At 41.7% G+C, this 21,898-nt stretch overlaps 1 protein-coding gene across 1 annotated transcript in view; it reads right to left on the minus strand.

The window, feature by feature from the left end:
* The window catches only part of LOC115150122 (helicase with zinc finger domain 2), a 43,278-nt gene continuing 21,380 nt past the window's right edge, over positions 1-21,898 (minus strand). The window contains exons 2-20 of the mRNA XM_029693080.1: positions 19,128-20,279; positions 18,642-18,825; positions 18,007-18,105; positions 16,917-17,431; positions 15,051-15,689; positions 13,477-14,275; positions 13,278-13,353; positions 9,459-12,960; positions 9,022-9,107; positions 8,739-8,876; positions 8,491-8,646; positions 8,219-8,363; positions 7,786-7,917; positions 4,868-5,060; positions 2,235-2,378; positions 1,666-1,875; positions 1,414-1,570; positions 1,114-1,281; positions 1-807 (exon numbers count right to left, since the gene is read on the minus strand). Coding sequence (XP_029548940.1) covers positions 692-807; positions 1,114-1,281; positions 1,414-1,570; positions 1,666-1,875; positions 2,235-2,378; positions 4,868-5,060; positions 7,786-7,917; positions 8,219-8,363; positions 8,491-8,646; positions 8,739-8,876; positions 9,022-9,107; positions 9,459-12,960; positions 13,278-13,353; positions 13,477-14,275; positions 15,051-15,689; positions 16,917-17,431; positions 18,007-18,105; positions 18,642-18,825; positions 19,128-20,125 — 8,457 coding nt within the window. The 5' untranslated portion in view covers positions 20,126-20,279 and the 3' untranslated portion in view covers positions 1-691. The remainder of the gene's footprint in view (positions 808-1,113; positions 1,282-1,413; positions 1,571-1,665; positions 1,876-2,234; positions 2,379-4,867; positions 5,061-7,785; positions 7,918-8,218; positions 8,364-8,490; positions 8,647-8,738; positions 8,877-9,021; positions 9,108-9,458; positions 12,961-13,277; positions 13,354-13,476; positions 14,276-15,050; positions 15,690-16,916; positions 17,432-18,006; positions 18,106-18,641; positions 18,826-19,127; positions 20,280-21,898) is intronic.

Consider the following 21,898-nt stretch of genomic DNA (forward strand, 5'->3'; position numbering starts at 1 on the left):
TTTTTATGATCAGCTATTACTTTATTAAATGATTTAGATCAAAATGAATCCAATCTTTACCATACTACATCTAATATAAATCTAGTATACACCTACAGCAGTCAGACTAGGATTAACTAATGCATAGTCCTTTTACTATGAAAAATATTTTATAGCATAACATTTCAGTCTGATTTAAGCTTCATTTGGGAAAATACGATAATTTATAAATGGAATGTGATACCTTGAAAAATTTGACCAAAAAGGTCTGCCGTAAAAAACAGTGTAGAAGAACACAGTTGAAATGAAATTTTAAAATACAAATAGTAAAAGAGAATACAGCCATACAAATGTACACTATCTAGTACAGTTGATTTAAAGATCACAGTATTTGATTCTACAAAAATATATAAAATTTCTCAAAATATAATTTGAACTTCACTGTAAATAATTGTGCAGAATAACATCTCACAGTTTAAACACACAAAAACCAGACACTAAGAGCATAGGTAGTAATTAAAAAAGGAGGCCATTGATTAAAATTGAAAGGTCACATTAAAAATTACAGTGAGTGCAGTATTTAAACTCATTTGACTCAACATTGAAACTGAAGCAACATCATAAATGTATCCTGAAAAAGTGATTTTTACAGTTCATTGTGCACCGATCCGGTGCCGAGACCACGTCGCTCAATGTAGACAGTGCTTACAGGCTATTTTGCTACTTTGCGCACAGAGATCTTTTCAGCTTCTGTGACAAAGTTCCTTGCCGTATAATGTTTGAGGAGTTGTCTCCAAGCGCCACTGCGGCTCAACAACTCCTGGTTACCTTTGAGAAAGGAAGAAAATAAATGAGTACAATGACACTGTATTTTAAACCAGTGTTTCCCAACCCTGGTCCTCCAGTACCCCCAATAGTACTCATCTTTATTGTAACCATGGACAAGCACACCTGATTCAACTTGTCAACTAATCATCAAGCCCTCAATGAGTTGAATGAGGTGTGTTTGTCCAGGGCTACAATGAACATGTGTACTGTTGGGGGTACTGGAGGACCAGGGTTGGGACACATTGGTTTAGATCATACGCGGTCCAGTGATCTTTAACATTTAGCCCTTGAGGAAACATCTCTCACCGATAATGCACAGTCCCTCTTTGGCCCTGGTAATGCCCACGTTTATCTGGTTGGGGTCACGAACAAAGCCCACATGTTTGGACAGCCAGGCCCAGTCCGGCTCTGTCTCGATCTCCTTGCTGGGTAAGGAGCGCACAGTGGACAGGATGACATAGCGCCATTCACTTCCTGCATGGGAGACGAAGCAGCGTTGGTTATACCCAGGGCTAACCTAACCAGTTCAAAGTTCAAAAGAACAGCGGGGGACAACCATAGAATCACAATCAAGATGGAACTGAAGGGATAGTAAGAAAGAGTAACCTTGACTTTTTGTGATGGTGGTGACCGTGATTTCGTCCAGTTTGAATTTTCTCAGTTCTTTCTTAATTTCGGCCACCTGGGCATTGTAGGGAGATAGGATCGCCATACTCTGTTGTTTTATTTTGGATTCTGTCACCAGCTGGTTGGCGATCCGAACCTGTAATAAACAAAAAGTTGATTTTGGAAACTCAGTGTACCAGTGGCATGGCAAGATTTGAGTGTTGGAGTTGAGAAAACCAAGACGTTCTTTACCACTACGTCTCTCTCCTTCATATTCGCTTTGGAGTTTTCATTTCCTTTTTCTGTGCTCACAACCAGGCTGACCTCTTCTCCACTGACGTTGCCGAAAACAATGTGCGTCTGCCTGCTGTCAGCCTGAAGGACACTATTTGGGCGATCCACGTCAGTCTTCAGTTTTCCTTCATAATACTCCTCTGATGGGAACTTGCATATATCTTCATGCTACAAAAAGATAGAAGTATTTGTATTTTCTCATTGGATCTCAATCCATCTAAATCCGTATCTGTATAGTCAAAGGCACCGTAGCATTTAACCCTTGATCAACAATCATGAGATTTTGTGATGTGAATTAAGAGTACCATTTTGAATAAATTCATGAAAGACTAAATATGACCCCCCTCTTAAATCAAATCACATTTTATTGGTCACATACACATATTTAGCAGATGTTATTGCGGGTGTAGCAAAATGCTTGTGTTCCTAGCTCCAACAGTGCAGTAGTAGCTAACAATTCACCACAATACACAAATCTAAAAGTAAAAGAATGGAATTAAGAAATATAAATATGAAGACGATATTACCATTCTGTACTGGGTATCCAGCATCACTGTCTGGGACCGGCGTTCAAAGTAGCGCTCAAACAGAGACTTTGACATCCCCAACTTCCTCACAAGTTCATTCTTGATGATGGGACGTAGTTGTTTGTGGTCACCGAGCAACACAATCTTGGAAGTGGAAAGAGGTTATGTTGCCATCAATCTTCATGACTTGCAAAAACGATGACTTACATTGGCCTTGGCATGCAGTTGATAAAACAGGGTTGCTGTTAAGGCTTAGTTTAAAATTAGATCTACTTTATTAGTCCATATGAGATGGAATTTTGTCTTCTGCCTTTTTTCAACTGATCCGATACACATATACACTGAGAGTACAAAATATTAAGAACACCTTCCTAATATTGAGTTGCACCCCACCTTTTCCCTCAGAACAGCCTGAATTTGTCAGGGCATGGACTCTACAAGGTGTTGAAAGTGTTCCACAGAGATGCTTCCCACAGTTGTGTCAAATTGGCTGGATGTCCTTTGGGTGATGGACCATTCTTGATACACACAGAAAACTGTTGAGCGTGAAAAAAACTCCACACTGCAACGCAGTTCTTGACTCAAACCGGTGCACCTACTACCATACCCGTTTAAAGGCACTTAAATATTTTGTCTTGCCCATTCAGCCTCTGAATGATACACAATCCATGTCTCAATTGTCTCGAAGCTTAAAAATCCTTATTTAACCTGTTTCCTCCCCTTCATCTACACTGATTGAAGTGGATTTAACAGGTGACATCAATAAGGGATCATAGCTTTCACCTGGACTCACCTGGTCAGTCTTTGTCATGGAAAGAGCAGGTATTCGTAATGTTCTGTCCACTCAGTTTACGCACACACACATACACACACATTAGGTTTGAGAAGCTGGAGCAGAGAGCAGCTGCAGTGCAGTGCCCAGTGAGCAGATAAGGGGGTTAAATTCCTTGCTCAAGGGAACATAGGGAGTAGGGAGCACCTGAGAAATTGATGCCAGCTACCCTTCTGTTGGGTTCCACTAGAATCTATAGCCACAGTCAAAATGTGCTTTTTGGCCTTATTTAAAGGTTAGGCATAAGGTTAGCAGTGTGATTCTATAACAATGCACTGTTTCCATGTCCAAAATCAAGGGTTAGACTACATGCAAAAAATCTACATTTTTTACTGAACATTTTTACACAAATGAAAATCTTACTGAGGATCCCCACTGAGGTGAACATTGTATGGCCCAGGCCTAAACAGTTGCTGCTGGATTGAACACCGATGGAAGACAAAATCATTCTACTACATAATGAACAAGCAGCATCACAAACATAGGCCTATAAATGTTTTACCTTTATTTTAAACATGTACACACCATTCTATAAGAAAAGGTAACTAAATATTTATGTTATATATTTAAGCAATTGGCCATATACCAAGAACCCCAGAGGTGTCTTATTGCTATTATAAACAGGTTACCAATGATATTAGAACAGTAAACAAGTAGTTTTGTGTCATACCTGTGGTACACTATATATACACAAACGTATGTGGACACCCCTTCAAATGAGTGGATTAGGCTATTTCAGCCGCACCTGTTGCTTACAGGTGTATAAAATCGAGCACACCGCCATGCAATCTCCATAGACAAACATTGGCAGTAGAATGGCCTTACTGAAGAGCTCAGTGACTTTCAACGTGGCAACGTCACAGGATGCCACCTTTCCAACAAGTCAGTTCATAAAATGTATACCATGCTGGAGCTGCCCCGGTCAACTGTAAGTGTTCTTATTGTGTAGTGGAACCGTCTAGAAGTAACAACGGCTCAGCTGCAAAGTGGTAGGCCACAAGCTCACAGAATGGGACCATCGAGTGCTGAAGCGAGTAAATATCGTCTGTCCTTAGTTGCAACATTCACTATCGAGTTCCAAACTGCCTCGGGAAGCAACGTCAGCACAAGAACTGTTAGTCAGGAGCTTCGTGAAATGTGTTTACATGGCCGAGCAGCCGAACACAAGCCTAAGATCAAATCAAATTTTATTGGTCACATACACATATTTAGCAGATGTTATTGTGGGTGTAGCGCAATGCCAACCGTTGGATGGAGTGGTGTAAAGCTCGCTGCCATTGGACTCTGGAGCAGTGGAAATGCGTTCTCTGGAGTGATGAATCACACTTTACGATTTGGCAGTCCGACGGATGAATATGAGTTTGGTGGATGCCAGGAGAACTACCTGCCCCAATGCATAGTGCCAACTGTAAAGTTTGGTGGAGGAGGAATAATGGTCTGGGGTTGTTGTTCATGGTTTGGACTAGGCCCCTCAGTTCCAGACTGGATGCTTTTATAGCAGCAAAGGGGGACCAACTTATTAATGCCCATGATTTTGGAATGAGATGTTTGACGAGCAGGTGTCCACATACTTTTGGTCATGTAGTGTATATTGTCTCTTATAAACTGGGTGGTTTGAGACCTGAATGCTGATTGGCTGAAAGCTGTATACCACGGGTAAGACAAAGCATAGATTTTTACTGTTCTAATTACGTTGGTAACCAGTTTATAATAGCAAGAAGGCACCTCGGGGGTTTGTGCTATATGGCCATATACCACACCTCCTCGGGCCTTATTGCTGAATTATATTACATTAACTTACCTTTTCTGGTTTGTTGCTGACCAGTGGGATGAGGGCCTGAGGTTCCGTTGCCATAGCACATTCATCAATAAGGATCTGGCGTGGACTGACTGTTTTAATCAGGCTAGGGTTGGAGGCTGCTGTGCAGGTGCACAGAATGACATCGTGTCTCTGCAGCTCATACACACGAGCTTTATTCAGAAGCTTTTTGTAGCTAGAAGAAAAACAAAAAAACAATGTTTATACAGCGCATTCGTAAAGTATTCAGACCCCTTGACTTTTTTCACATTTTGTTGCGTTACAGCCTTATTCTAAAATGTATTCAATTGTTTTTCCCCCTCATCAATCTACACACAACACCCCATAAAGACGAAGCAAAAACTGTTTTTCGACATTTTTGCTAATTTATAAAAAACTGAAATATCACATTTACATAAGAATTCAGACTCTTTACTCAGTACTTAGTTGAAGTACCTTTGGCAGTGATTACAGCCTAGAGTATTCTTGGGTATGACGCTACAAGCTTGGCACACCTGTATTTGGCGAGTTTCTCCCATTCTTCTCTGCAGATCCTATCAAGCTCTGTCAGGTTGGATGGAGGAGCGTTGCTGCACAGCTATTTTCAGGTCTCTCCAGAGATGTTCGATCAGGTTCCAAGTCCGGGCTCTGGTTGGGCCACTCAAGGATATTCAGAGACTTGTCCCGAAACCACTCCTGCGTTGTCTTGGCTGTGTGCTTAGGGTCATTGTCATTTTGGAAGGTGAACCTTTGCCCCAGTCTGAGGTGCTGAGCTCTCTGGAGCAGGTTTTCATCAAGGATCTCTCTGTACTTTGCTCCGTTCATCTTTCCCTCGATCTTGACTAGTCTCCCAGTCCCTGTCACTGAAAAACATCCCCACAGCATGATGCTGCCACCACCGTGCTTCATCGTAGGGATGGTGCCAGGTTTCCTCCAGACGTGACGCTGGGCATTCAGGCCAAAGAGTTCAATCCTGGTTTCATCAGACCAGAGAATCTTGTTTCTCATGGTCTGAGAGTCCTTTAGGTGCCTTTTGGCAAACTCCAAGCAGGCTGTCATGTGCCTTTTACTGAGGAGTGGTTTCCGTCTGGCCACTCTACCATAAAGGCCTGATTGGTGGAGTGCTGCAGAGATGGTTGTCCTTCTGGAAGGTTCTCCCATCTCGACAGAGGAACTCTGGAGCTCTGTCAAAGTGACCATCGGGTTCTTGTTCACCTCCATGACCAAGGCCCTTCTTCCCCGATTCCTCAGTTTGGCCGGGCGTCCAGCTATAGGAAGAGTCTTGGTGATTCCAAACTTCTTCCATTTAAGAATGATGGAGGCCACTGTGTTCTTGGGGACTTCCAATGCTGCAGAAATGTTTTGGTACCCTTCCACAGATCTGTGCCTCGACACAATCCTGTCTCGGATCTCTACGGACAATTCCTTCGACCTCATGGCTTGGTTTATGTTCTGACATGCACTGTCAACTGTGGGGCCTTATATAGAAAGGTGTGTGCCTTACCAAATCATGTCCAATCAACATGACTTTTTGGCTATTCAACACCCTAAAATTGCCACTTTCTATACTTTGCCGAAATTACACAAGAATGTTACAAAACCTCCAGGGCACCCTATTGTAGCGGGCATTATTGCAGTAACGGCCCCTCTATCTACTTTTGTTGACTTTTTTATTAGACCACTCGCAGAACAGCTCCCCTCCTTTGTAAAGGACACCAGCAGTATGATCTCAGAACAGCTCCCCTCCTTTGTAAAGGACACCAGCAGTATGATCTCAGAACAGCTCCCCTCCTTTGTAAAGGACACCAGCAGTATGATCTCAGAACAGCTCCCCTCCTTTGTAAAGGACACCAGCAGTATGATCTCTATCATTGAATCTCTCAATCCTCTTCCTGAGAATACCTTGTGAATTACTTTTGATGTTGAGCCGTTACACACAAATATTCCACACGAGGGTGGTATTGAAGCTATGGAACATTTTCTTCTGCAAAGTGACCCTAATGAACTACCTTCCAGTGCCTGCATTATAACACTGGCTGAAATAGTACTCAGACATAACTATTTCATGTCACCCTCCCTAGGAGAGGGGGTGACCTTGATAATGTATTGTTAAAACCAGAGGCTGCCTGGATCTTTAACTTAAAGACCCTTGCACCCTTCGGTCTCAACACATACTTTGATCTTAAGCCATTCTTGTGATTATTGTGACTTTGCCATTGTAATTGTTTGTAAGCTTGTGTAGTCTAAAATGAATCTATGATCGTATGCTATCCATTTGTTTTTTTGTATGCTGTTCTTTGTATGCCATTTTTATATTTGAGAATTAACCAATGATATTAGTCCACACTTGGCCATGATTACAGACACCTGTGTGTCTTTTGACACTATATAAACGAGTCATCTCGCAGTGTTTGTGATCATACCCTGATGAACGTTGGATATTACATTTTTGTGTGCGGCTCTCCCTTATTTTCAAATCAATTGAATTTACCACAGATGGACTCCAATGAAGTTGTAAAAACATCTCAAGGATGATCAATAGAAACAGGATGCACCTGAGCTCAATTTCGAATCTCATAACAAAAGGTCTGAATACTTATGTAAATAAGGTATTTCAGTAAACATTTTTTTACAGTTGTGGTATTGTGTGTAGATTGATGAGGGGAAAAAAACAATTTAATCAATTTTCGAAAAAGGCTGTAACGTAACAAAATGTGGAAAAAGTCAAGGGGTCTGAATACTTTCCGAATGCACTGACTAATTCTATCAGGTTTCAAAGAAAATGTCATTAGAATGTACTGTATATTACAAGGGAATACTGTAATACATATTACCAATTCTATCAGATGTAGGTTTCAAATAAAGTTCAATAAGAATGTACTGTATATTACAAGGGAATACGGTAATGCATCTTTACTCACTCCTCAACTTCTTCGTCTGTCAGCTCCTGTCCGTTTGATTCTCTGGCTAGGTTTATTCTGCGGTCAAACTCTATTATTGCCCCGGAATGCGGATTTTGTTCTTCCCGTATGCGATGATGCAAGGTAATAGCTCTGAAAATGGTACATAGTGTGAGATCCAAATTCATTAACAATTGCAGGAAACATTTGACAAAAAACATGCTGACACCGGTCAGACAAATGAAGCCAGCACTACGACCAGGTTATCAAAGACAAGTGAGATGGTTTCCCTGAAAAAGTGTCCAAAAAACATTGAAATATTTTTTATAAAAAACATGTAAACAATTTCTATTCTTTTCAGTTGAGTCGATATTGGAAAATGACCTGAAACAATTAAAACGCTGAATTACTTTTTACAGTGCACAACTGCAGAGTGATTTCATGTGTTTTATACCTGAGTTTTGGCTTGGACCGCTCTTGGCGAAGTGACCTGGGAGACAGCTGAAGGATACTGCCTGGGTATGGGTACTCCAGCATCTCCATTTGTCGGCTGTACAACCTGAGGGGCTTCAGCTTGTCTCCAAACCTCAACAGGTACTCTACAGAATGTTCAGAATTCATAGAATGCTAGAATGTTCCCTACAGAACTTTACTCATGTTTAAGCTGTGAATGTATAATACATTATTTTGTAATGACAATTTAAATGTATGCATTAAGTAACTTGCCAGCAACCACATCGACAGACTTGTTGGAAGGACCACAGTAGAGAATAACTTCTTTCTTGTCCTTGTCCTTGGGATCTTCAAATATCCTGGGGTTGTGGGAGTTTAGCACACGGTACCAGTACACAATGTACACTCCTACAACGGTCTTTCCAGTCCCTATGAAACAGGTGTGGTTTTTATTCCCGTAAACATTGCAAAGGGCCATATAACAGCTTCATGTACTCTGGTAGTACTATTTAATAATTTACCAGGTGGTCCTTGTATGAGTGTGAATTTGTTATTCAGAGCTTTCTCCACTGCATCATATTGACTCTTATTCAGCTCTGGGAGACCTTCTGGTGCCTTTTCTCTCATGAGTCGGTGTCGTGGTACAACAGATTGCGAAGCTACAATCCCCAAAAAAGACAGCACAACAATACTTTCAAACATAATGTTTAACAATGACATTGTGAACTGTAAATCTCCTCAGATATAAGATGGGATTACTTGAGACATTTTATTTGTCTATTTATGTTATTGTCCAGCGCTTACCTCCTTTTGGAATAGATTGTCCTAGAGCTATTTTCTGCACAAGCTCATTTGCAGACACAACGTTGTTCACAGCCATTTCTTTACGTCTAGATAGTAGAAAATGTTAAACACCATTCATTCTAATATACTGAATTAATATAGGAACATTATGCTCATCCAATACAAATATGGGATAGTAGTTTTACATTAGGACCTTATTTTAAACAGAATGCAATGTGGGTAACACTGTATTTTATGGTGCAGAAATTACCAGGTATTTACTAAAACGTTACATGTTTAAATGGTAATTACATTTTAAGCAACATTTTGTTGACTTAGTTTAAATAAGTACCGGATCTGTAATATAAAGTGTTACTGTAATGTCTATACATTTGAAATGACAATTGATAAATTCATGGCTCTCTCTTCTTTCTCTTACTAATTAACGTAATACTTACACGTCTGGTAGAAGCTTCGGGATTATCTCAACTGTATATGTTGTCTTTCTCTGGGAGACACACTCTGGAATGGTATCCATTGGCAAATGGTTGATGTAGAAATGCACTTTTCTGGCTTGATTTGGAGCGTTCTTCTTTGGTTCGTCGAACTTGGTTGTAACACCATGGGCCACCCATGTGTAGTTTTTAGGGTCAACTACTTCATCTGATTGGTCAGGGGTTGAGGCCAGTTTCAACCCTCTTTTTCGGATACACAGTAAGCACTTGTTAAGGTTGCATTCGATGGCCCATTCTTTAATGTATTCGAGAGGAAGGTCAAAACTTCCTTCTAGTGTGTCTCCTGGTTTTCTCCCTTGCTTCAAGTTCAGCTCCAGGTCCTCAATGATTATGATGTCACTTTCATCCACAGCATTGGCTGCAGACTCCATCTCACAAAGTGGTTTCCAGATCCTCACATACTCTTCAGCGTTGCTATATTCACTCTTGGATGGACGGTCTGCACATTTGGAGAAGCATGTGATAGGGCTGTGGGCGTGGTCTACACACACCTCAAACGTTGGTTTGATGCACACCAACTGAAGAGTGGGTGTCCAATAACCTCGCTTTCTTTCAGATGTAATTTGGACTTGAAGTGTGTCTCCTGGCTTCAACTGGAGAGTAAGATCAACATAGTGCTCCATTTCAATTTTTTCATCTTGTCCATGTGCAGTTCTATGAGAGTCATTCCCTGTGTCAAGCAAATCCAGTGTGGTATGTTTTGGCACACTCTTAAAATGTTCCGTTTGCTTTGTTGTGGCGCTTAGTATGAGAGACCTTGCTATGTTCCATTTTTCCTGGTCAATTGCATCAACAATGTCTCGCCAAATCTTTTGTGAAAGCTCAGTGCATGCAGAAGAATTTTGCACCCTTTTTAGCTCTTGGTGAGTTTTGGCAGTGTCAACTGAGTACACTCGTCTTCTCCATGTTAGAGTCATGTGATTCTCGTTTGAGTCGTACAGTGGTTGATCCTCCAGTTGCAAATCTCTGTACATAACAGGCAAACTGTCTGGAAATAAGTGCCTGTCAAATGGAAATGACAGCTTGAAACTGTCTTCTACCTCAACAACAAATGCTATCTTCAAAGCATTTTGTTTCTTCATGTCCATGGCAAAGGAAATCATCTCAGCCCTCTTTTCATACTCATTGGCTTTCTTGTATCTTTCTTCATTCTTCTGACCCAGAATGTCAATGTCTTGTGGAGAATATTGGACTGGAGTGCCGCTTAGGATTGAATGCAAAAGCCTTTGCAGGATAACATCCATGTAGCGACGTATGGGCGAGGATGCTTGTGTATAGGACTTCAGATGCAAGGAATAGTGCCCAACAGTTGCCTTAGGGGATGAATTGGAACAGATGACATACGCTTTGCCAAGACACTTCCTAAACTTAGATATCACTGGAAGGAGCTGGGGATAGATGTCATCTGTAGCTATCAGATCAATCAATCTGTCAGTGTCAACTTCCCCGTTCCCAGCAGCTGATAGGATCTCATTCCACACTGATGTTAGCACGGGGAAGCTTTTGCTCTCCAAGACCTCCTGGTCATGGGCGTATTCAAGGTTGTGCCTTAGGTGTGAGGACAGTGATATGATGTCTTTGCACTGCGCTTTCAAGTCTTTGACCATTTTAGGGTCAGGACTTGCTTGACATCGGAGAGGAGTGCAGTGCATAGTTTCTTCTGCGTTGATCAAAAATTCAGACACAGAATTGTTGAACAGTACACTAAGCTCCTCAATCATCTGATGGGATCTCCTCTTCCCCGGTATCTGGTGATCATCCAGTCGTTTATAGTTCCAATCCTTGCCAAGCCTGGCCTTCCTTTGGACTTTGGCAAAACGATATGCCACAGCAACACAGTCTTCTACAGTATCAAACTTGGCCTCTTCTCTTGACTGCTTACTGATGATGTCCTCCGCCTCTTCATAAGACAACTTTCTATCAGAATTGATCTGAGAAAGATTGAAGTTCTTGTCAATGATTTTGTCTGTTGCCTTGTCTACTTGTACCACTAATGAAATCACCATACGATCTCGACCAGGCAGGAGACTCAAGTGGTTGATGCTAAATGGTTTGGGGAACATGTAAACTGGTTCTTTAGGACTGTAAAATGTTGCACCCTGTTTTTGTGCACAATCATCCAATGAATCACCAATCTTCACAAAACTTGCCACATCTGCTATGTGGACTCCAACCTCATAATGGCTTTCCTTGTCAATGACACTAATTGCATCATCCAAGTCTTGGGAATGTTTTGGGTCAACAGTGAAAGTAGTCAACTTTCGGAGGTCCTTTCTGTTACCAATGTGGGTGTCTTCCCAGGAACGCACTTCATCTAAAACATGTCTGGGAGGCGATGGTTCGACTTTAAATTCTGCGTCCAAAATATTTAAGCCCTCTTCCAAAGATGATCCTATGGGAACAATATCTATCACGTTCCCTAACGGAAAGGGATAGATTTCATTGCTTTCAGTTTTCGTTTTCCAGTCAAAGACCTCCACCACAAACACATGATTGTGTTTGATGTCTTCATCAAGGTGTTGATATCTGACAATCTTCCATTCTCCATCATCATGCTTCCATATTGGAATAATATTGCGACTCTTCTTTTTGACCAAGGTGCAAATTTTGGTAGTGTTCTTATTGAGGGGTACCATTATCTTTCTGTGAATTTGATATTCAGACTTCGGTTTGCGTTTCTGGTAATCTTCATCTTCGAGGGTACAAACAAACACACGAGAGGATTCAGCTGCCTTGATGGTGCCTAACACCTTTCCCTGTGAATGGCCCTCACAAGGAAATTCTTCTACGACCACTGCGTCACCAGCGAAGGACTTGCCGAGGTTACCTCTACCTTTGATGATAATGTGCTTAGTTGGATTGTCAAATGGTATGATATAACCTGCGTTATATTTCTCCATGACCAATTCACCTTGCTTGTACACATTTGGCTGCTCTCTCAACAACTGCAACAACCCATCTCTTTCAACTTCGGTACTATCGTATGGTCTATTTTGGTCTACATTTTTCGATTCCGATTTGTCTCCATCAGATGAATTGTAGATTGCCATGTTTTGTTCCTCTTGCAGCTGTTGGAGAATCGCATCCACGTTGTTCCCTGTGCCGAACATAACTGACTGAGTGCTGGTCTCATCCAGGTCTTCTGACCGTTGGAATCTTGACATTTCCTTGATATCGCCATCAATTATGTCTTGTGTAAGGTGTTTCGGTTCAGCACTTCCCTTTGTTATACACTGGTCAATGTAGTTCCACCAGATTCTTGAGCACTTTCCAAAGTAGCACAGAGCGGAAGCATCTCCAACCACAACAACCTGGGATTGAGCCCTAGTCATGGCCGTGTTCAGCACGCGAGCATCGTTGAAAAACTCCACACAATGTGAGTCAGAAGGGTGAATGCTGTCACGGGTTTGAACGGCTGTCAATACTATTGCTCTGAACTGTTTGCCTGTCAAGAAATAATGAAAAAATTGTATGGTTAAGGACTCATTATTTTGACAGATAAAAAGGTTTCTATACAAAGATGAAAATTACCTACCAGTAGGTAAATCTAAAAAATAGTGTTATTTAATGTACATGTCTAGGAAACAATAACAAATTATTGGAATATTAACCAATGTTTGCAAATGAATCAAATCATATAACATTTTATTGGTCGCATACACATATTTGGCAGACGTTATTGCGGGTGTAGCGAAATGCTTATGTTCCTACAGTACAGTAGCTCCAACAGTGTAGTAATATCTAACATCTAATGATAAATACCTTGAACATTGGCAATATTTTCCACAGTCACTCGGCTCAGGGATATTTTCCGAAGCTCTTTCCTGATCATTGGAACCTACGAAAAAAGACAAACGATGACACAAAAATGTCACATAAAATGTTTTGGTGTTCCCCTAATTACTCAAGAAATTGATTAGATTTCCTAAACTAAGTTCAAATGACAAATAACCATTTTTACCTGGCATCCTTCAGAGAGAACACAGACTGAGCGTTGATCCTTATTCCCCCATGCGGGTGGCCAATCTCTGAGTAGATTTTGCACTATTTTAACCACACATGTAACCTCTTCAAGATTAAACCACGACATGGATGTGGTGTCCAAGTGAGATTCTCCTCTGACATGGTGGAACCTCAGGGGGTGGCAGTTCGGATGAGCTGGAACATTACCTACAGCCTTGATGGCATCAGACTTGCCAACGTAGAAGTTAGTGGACACAAATTCTACTATCTCTTTGGTGGAGCGATAGTTCTCGTTGAAAATGATTCTGCTTTTCAAAGCTGCACTACTCTCCTGGGTTTGATAGTAGTGGAACAGACGGTTCAGCAAGGTATGATTGGAGCGTTGGTCATCATCCACTGAAAAGAGCTTTGGTCCCATCTGCATGTGATCTCCAGCTAGAACCACTCGAGTTACTGGCCCAGCCAGACCAAGGGCCATCAGAGCTTCACATTCAAGCATCTGGGACGCTTCGTCAATCAGGATGTGGGTGAAGTAGCCATCAGGGAGCTTCAGGTCCTGGAAGTGCCTTGCCATTGCAGTAGTTGTGATGACTATTCGATGGCAATCTAAATCGCATTTGGCAGGAGGTAGGAAAAACTGTCCGTTTTCTGATAGAAGGCAGTACTTCTGTGTGATCTCATCCGTGGCACTCACTGGAACCCCTAGTTTATTTGCTTTTATCCTCAGTGGCTTCATCTCAGGGTGTCCAGAGTTAATGTATGAGTGGAAGTGGTCTTTGACATACAAATCTGCAGAGCTGACAAGAGAGAGGTTAGTCATGCTTAACTTTTAACAGTGATTGTCCTTAAACCCAGAACTGAAAATTGCTTGACCTACTTTTTTCAATGAAATTGATGCTTTACAAGTAATTAATAAGCAGGTACACTGTAACTACAAGTGTAATTCAAATATGTATTAACATTGGGATTAATACATGGCATACAGATGTGCTATCTTAATTTGATAATTCTGTTGTCGCAGAGAATTGTCCTGCGCAGCAGAAAATGCCAATTTAAGAGTATATAAAGTTTGTAATTTCCACTTTAACATTTCAGACTTGATTTGTCCTAATGAAAAATGTATCAACAAAATGTCAATTTATTATAATCCACATAATTCTAATTTCCTGTTGCTGCAGGATTATTAACCACAGTGTATTTTCACAATTTGTTACATAATACTTAACTGTCAGTGTATACTGTAACTGTCAAATTGATATGAGGCTTACACAATACAAATGATTGATGGACACACTCATAATAGTCCAACAGCCTCACTGTGTTCTTTTAAGTAATCATTACATAGATGTCAAATAAACTTCCTTTGTTGCTAATCTAATGTTTACAAAAAGCTCGCATAAGTAGGACTACTTGCACAAACAAGTTTTTACCACTCTTAAGCACTATTATGTAAAAATGAGTATCTGTGCCAGTCAATGAATTGCATTAGGTAAGACTGAAAATACATGAAGGGACTAGAAAGTTGAACTCGGTGTAAGTGAATTGGGGTCAATAGAACATTGGGGTCATTACCTGTTTGTAAGAGTGCAGATCAGTACTCTGGTGTGAGGTTGCCGTACCAGCTCTTTGGCTGCTGTAGCGAGCGTGAAGGTTTTCCCAGTTCCAAACGGTCCATAAATGAGGAGGGGGGCCACACTTTCTCTTCCATCGGAGTCCCCTATGATGAAATCAATGGCTGCCTGCTGCTTTGCATTGAGTTTGGGGAATTGTATTTTGTTAACAGGGACACTGCAGTTCCTGAATTCTGGTAACACTCTCTCTGTGTCAGGAAGGAGATCTATGGCTTTGTGCATCTCACAGAACTTCAGACGATTCAGCTGGAACTGGACTTCCATTTCACATGTTTCATTTTTTTGGAGCTTCAGGTCAGAGCAGCATCTTTTAGACAGCTGCAAGTGCATTTTACACTCACTGGTGGCGTCTCTGAGAATGATGGCTTCGTAGACCTTGTGACTTTGATTATCTGATGATACTGGTGCTATGAGAGCTGACTGGATGCCTCGTCTCAGCATCAAACCCTCTGGTGTGTCTGGGGTGAGAGTAAAAGGGACTAAGATGGCACAGAATAGTTCCCCCAGAGGAGCTATCTTCATCCCAAACAGAGGGTTGTCTAGGGTGGCCGACAAGGTGATGGTCCCTCGAACATTGAGTCTAAAACACAAAAGAAAATGGAGGGACTTTGAGGTTGTTGTCCTTTTAACCTAAAATAATTTATAATAGGGTCGTTCGTTGTCTTTTGAGATGTGTAACTTGGTGAAAAGAAAAACGTTTGATTTCACATAAATGTAATATTCTGTCAAAGAGCACACATTCAACCTAATAAAACATACGTTTTCCCATCTCAAGAGGTTAAATAAAAAAAAGATATACTATAGTATAAGTGCCAAATAAAGTCACAAGGTTGACTGTAACCAGGTTGACGATTTAATCTTAAATCAGCCATAAATCCCCTTGTGAAAGAGGAAATGAAAGCTTGTCTGCAACAGGGAGGGGCAATTGAACGCAAGCTTCACCAAAACAAATGTATTGTTGAAAAAATGTCTAGCCTACCTATCTATAGGTAACAGGGTTGGTGTGTTATGCGCGATCCACTCAGTTTTCTAACACAAAACACCAGAAAATGGCCAAATAGAGTAGAACCAGCTCACCTGCTTTTACACTATGATTTGACTATTACATGTTCAATAAAATAAAAGATATTTAAAAAGGAATAGTCTCACCATATTAAAACGAAAGTTCAGTTCACGTAACAGGGTTGAACTTACTTTTTTTTTAATGAATCACTAGGGGCGGAAGGTAGCCTAGTGATTAATAGTTTTGGGCCAGTAAACAAAATGTCTCTGGTTCGAATCCCAGAGCCGACTAGGTGAAAAATCTGCCAATGTGCCCTTGAGCAAGGCACTACCCTAATTGCTCCATGGTCGCCATTAATAATGGCTGGTCCCTGGCCGTGACCCCACTCACATTTCTATCTCACACTCGTGCAGGTTATCCCCTATTTGACCTTTGACCTTAAACACATAATAATCTAATAATAATAAATGACTTTGTCAAAGCAACAAAATAACTAGGTGAAATGTTAGGGTGAAGTGGGTTAAAATCTTCCTGGAAGTCACAGAGGGTGCACAGAAGGACATTTTGGGACTTTAACATATCTACTCATATTAACAATCTAATTCATTGAATACTCCATGTGATCTATAATAATGGGCACTTCATTGAATAAAACAGGCTTTTAAGATTTAATATTAGTGAACAATTTCTATTTAAAATATCAAAGGGATATAAAAATGTGCACTCATTTTGTGGAACGACACAATACTATTAAAGATGATCAGCTAGGAAATAAAACCATGAAAAAGTTACTGATGCTATTACCTTGAAACCACCTGATCTTCTGCCTGCTCCTCTGTGTACAGGAAGCTGTGCATCCTCTCTTTGTAATTCTGGTGATTCATGGGCGTGTTGCGGTCGTCAAGTGGTTTATACAGCAAACTAATCTGAGGAGGCTTGTACTCCTTCAGAAGCTCTTCCTGTACTTCTGTCTTTTCCAAGCAGGGGATGAAGACCCTGTTCCCCCGATGCCAGCGTTCCAGATTCTGGGAAGGGGGCCCAACGTCCTCAGGTGGCTCCTCGAGCTTAGGGGATAGCTGCTGTCCGACTTTAACCTTCAGTTTCTGCAGGAGCACTGGCCTCATGCCAAAGTCAAACACCAACCACTGTTGGTAAAGACCCGGGTTGTTGGACTTGAAGGACACGGTGATGTCATAGGTCATATCTGAGTTACAGAACGGTTCACCCGTGGAGTAAGTGCAGGGCTCAGGACTGTTTTCATCCAGGGAGAAAGAGGCTCCAGGTTCCTGTTTCAGTAATGCTACATGTGCAAGTAGTCTCTGTGAAGACACAGGCAAAATATACAGGTGACCAATGACACTTAAACACAATACACTATGAATTATGTTTGCAAAATGCTAACTTCGCTAGAGTCACCTCATCCTTGCAAGTTCGCTAACTTGGCTAGCTGAGGGGTGAAAATAATTCATTTATTGTTTTGTACGACAAAATTAATTATTAGTAGCCCAGTTTGTTTCCACCCAGCCAGTTGATAAAAATCACGAATATGAGAATCATTCCACTTGAAATTAGAGGTTGGACATAGAAACTTTAGTGGAAAGAATGTACTCTGTTTCTCAGAGTCTAAAGAGATAGCAATGAAGGACAAAAAAGTGGAAACAGTTATGAGAAAGAGCCCTGGCCTTGACTCTTTTACTGCCAACAGTAAACTTAGATGGAGTAGAGACACAAAGAAGAAAATGTAAAAGCACAGCGTATTATATTCACAGGCACTGAGCAGAGAAATGTTCTCACAGTGTATTGACTGTATTCAAGAGCCCTATATATTGACGTAATGGGCAGTTAGGAATAACCATCAAAACAACAGAAGGTCATACTTCTAGCCAACTGTTACCTCTGTTTTGATCTGGAACTTCCATTGGAATTCTGCATCAGTTTCCACACACTCATCCTCTTCAAAAGTGACAGTCACGTCATCAACTTGCTCTGACATCTGTAACATGAAGTCACACTGTTAGTTGCTTGGGGACAATGAGCATTTTATAGTAAACAAATGTAGATAATATGTAGTAGGTAGAATATCTAAAAGTTATATCAGTGTGCTGGAGGGCAGTAACAAAACGGTATAACAGTGTCATTAAATGTATTGGAAACAGTTTTGACCGGTGTTATTATGGCATATGTTGACAGATGTAATAGTTCATGTCACTTGCCCACTTGAATAAATCAACCATTTGTTCTTTACATTGAAACATAACTGACACTCATTGTTAGATTCAGTCCAATCCACAATGCAGGAAACCTGCGTTGCTGACTAATCACTCTGTTCCTGGAAAAATGCACCACTTTGTCAACATTTAATATTGATTTGTTAATTTCACACGTGAGGCATCATCTAATTATTTGCCTCAGTGAAATTGTGCAGGAACATTATTATTATTAAGCAGTGCAGGTTTACTCAAGTACAGGTTGGATTGAATCTCAATTGCATGGAGACATTTGTTCCTGATCTGAACTATGATGACTTACAATGTGCACTTCATTGCTGCTGTGTCTGTACTCCTCCAAAAGACGATCCCTGTAAGACATGAGGCCTTGAGCCTCTATGTTGCGCCTTATCTCCTTGTCCTCTTTGGCTCGCATTACCCACTCTTCAAGCTCCTCCTCAGAGTGAGCTTTCACACAGTTGGTGCCATATTCACAGGTGTCAGGCCTGAGAAGAAATGGCAGTACAAACTATAATGAGACGCTAAAGGCACAATCAGTAAGATTTATTGCTGCTTATTGATCATTTCAACAAATTACATTTACTGTATATCCCATGATTTGTTAAGAAAATGGCTTATTGATGACAATATAATATAGACAATAAGGGCTATTTACATATGCATCTATCATACAGATTGCACTTTTAGGCTTTGCACTGTTTGCAGTCACTCAGGTGTGTACAAAAAACGTCTGGAATGTGCATTGAGTGTGGAGGTTGTCTCCTTGAGTTTACAAAAACATGTTTACCTCTCGCACAGCCAAAACTCTGCTTTGCGGCCGTGGGGCGGGGGACGATGTTTCCACTCTGTGGTCGTGTCCCCGAAGATCATCTGGGCATGCTCCAATGAGGCACAGTGTTTGAAAAAGCTCTCCCGAGAGGAGAGGGTTACGAGGCAAGCCTTGCAGTAGATCGCCACCTGCAGGTTAGGGGCGGGCACTACGTCTTGAGCTGACTGTTGCTTCTGACGTTGCCTCTCCTGGGAGAGATGCAGGAGTTCCTGGCGACACCCTGGTGCCTCTGCTCGCCAGACAGCCATCTCCACCTCGCTGTGGGCAAACTGGCACTGCCTGGGCCCGTGCCAACAGGGCATACCTTGCATGACATGGTTGCAGTACTGGAAAGGGCAGACTGGGGGCAGAGGCCTTATCTGATTGTAGACTTCCTTCCCCTGACTTCCTGCCAGGTAATGAACCAAGACTGGGCTCCAGACATGGGCTGCATCCCCTGAGCAAGTGTTGTTCCACCGTTTACCTGTAATTGTTGATGGAGTGCCGAGGAAGCAGTCTTTACAAAGCTCTTGAAATTCCCCTGAGAACTCAGTGAGGATGTTTTCGGCAGTGTTTTGCAGTTGGACGGCACTTCTATCCAACTCGGTTATCAGTCTAATTAACGTGCTGTGATCTATCCTCTGGTGCTTTACAAAGTTCCACACTGTGGCCTCCTCGTGGCTCCTTGCGAAGGTGCAGCGGTTCCTGTGCTTCGTACACCCAGAGCCCTCCTTGAAGAACCAACAAACTTCATACTGGCTTGGGTTTGGAAATTCAGGGCGGCGGGAAACAAGCCTCCATTTGTTAGTACCTTTGCCTTTAGCCAATAGAAGTTCTCTGCTGCATTGGTGGTCGACTGCTTTAAGGGTGTACGAGATTTCGTTCTCTTTTACAGAGCATGCAGAACACACAACTTTAAAGTTATATGTCAACAAGAGATCAGTCAGGTTGGACCTACTTGTCCCTTTGGCTGGCATTGTTGAATCTTCATAGAATCCGATATAAAGACAGTGGGATTTACGTTATGGAGGGAACACAACGATGGTATTCAAGATTTGCAAATGTCAAGAATGTGGCAATTATTCAAAGACAATGTAATCTATGTCCATGGCCTCCTTTCGCCAGTTGATTCTAGAGGAGATGAAAACACCAGGCAAGTTAGTTAAGAACAAATTCTTATTTACAATGACAGCCTACCCCGGCCATACCCTAACCCAGACGACACTGGGCCAATTGTGCACCGCCCTATGTCGACTCCCAATCACGGCCGGTTATGATACAGCCTGGAATTGAAACAGGGTCTGTAGTGATGCTTCTAGCACAGAGATGCAGTGCCTTAGACCGCTGCGCCACTCGGGAGCTCCAACACAGTGAAGTCAAAATTTACTACAAAAGGATACTTTTGGTCATAAGGTCAATTCCAGTGGGTCAGAAGTTTGCATACACTAAGTTGACTGTGCCTTTAAACAGCTTGGAAAATTCCAGAAAATTATGTCATGGCTTTCGAAGTTTCTGATAGGCTAATTGACATCATTTGAATCAATTGGAGGTGTACCTGTGTATGTATTTCAAGGCCTACCTTCAAACTCAGTGCCTCTTTGCATGACCTCATGGGAAAATCAAAAACAATCAGCCAAGACCCCAGAAAAAAAATTGTAGACATCCACAAGTCTGGTTCATCCTTGGGAGCAATTTCGAAATGCCTGAAGGTACCACGTTCATCTGTACAAACAATAGTACGCAAGTATAAACACCATGGAACCACGCAGCCGCCATACCGCTCAGGAAGGAGACGCGTTCTGTCTCCTAGAGATGAACGTACTTTGATGCGAAAAGTGCAAATCAATCCCAGAACAGCAAAGGACCTTGTGAAGATGCTGGAGGAAACAGGTACAAAAGTATCTATATCCACAGTAAAACGAGCCCTATATCGACATAACCTGAAAGGCCACTCAGCAAGGAAGAAGCCACTGCTCCAAATCCGCCATAAAAAAGCTAGACTACGGTTTGCAACTGCACATGGGGACAAAGATCGTACTTTTTGAGAAATAACCTCTGGTCTGATGAAACAAAAATAGAACTGTTTGGCCATAATGACCATCGTTATGTTTGGAAGAAAAAGGGGGATGCTTGCAAGCCGAAGAACACCATCCCAACCGTGAAGCACGGGGGTGGCAACATCATGTTGTGGGGGTGCTTTGCTGCAGGAGGGACTGGTGCACTTCACAAAATAGATGGCATCATGAGGAAGGAAGTTATGTGGATATATTGAAGCAACATCTCAAGACATCAGTCCGGAAATTAAAGCTTGGTCGCAAACGGGTCTTCCAAATGGACAATGACCCCATGCATACTTCCAAAGTTGTGGCAAAATGGCTTAAGGACAACAAAGTCAAGGTATTGGAGTGGCCATCACAAAGCCCTGACCTCGATCCTATAGAAAATTTGTGGGCAGAATTGAAAAAGCGTGTGTGAGCAAGGAGGCCTACAAACCTGACTCCGTTACACCAGCTGTCAGGAGGAATGGGCCAAAATTGACCCAACTGATTGTGGAAAGCTTGTGGAAGGCTACCCAAAATGTTTGACCCAAGTTAACCTTTTTGGCGCAGGCGTTCCGCTAGCGACCCACCTCGACAACACCCGGTGAAATTGCAGAGTGCCAAATTCAAAATACAGAAATAGCCATAATAAACATTCAAATAAATACAAGTGTTATACATCGGTTTAAAGATAAACTTCTTGATAATCCA

The sequence above is a fragment of the Salmo trutta genome, chromosome 16, assembly GCF_901001165.1.
Source record: "Salmo trutta chromosome 16, fSalTru1.1, whole genome shotgun sequence".
Classification (NCBI taxonomy): domain Eukaryota; kingdom Metazoa; phylum Chordata; class Actinopteri; order Salmoniformes; family Salmonidae; genus Salmo; species Salmo trutta.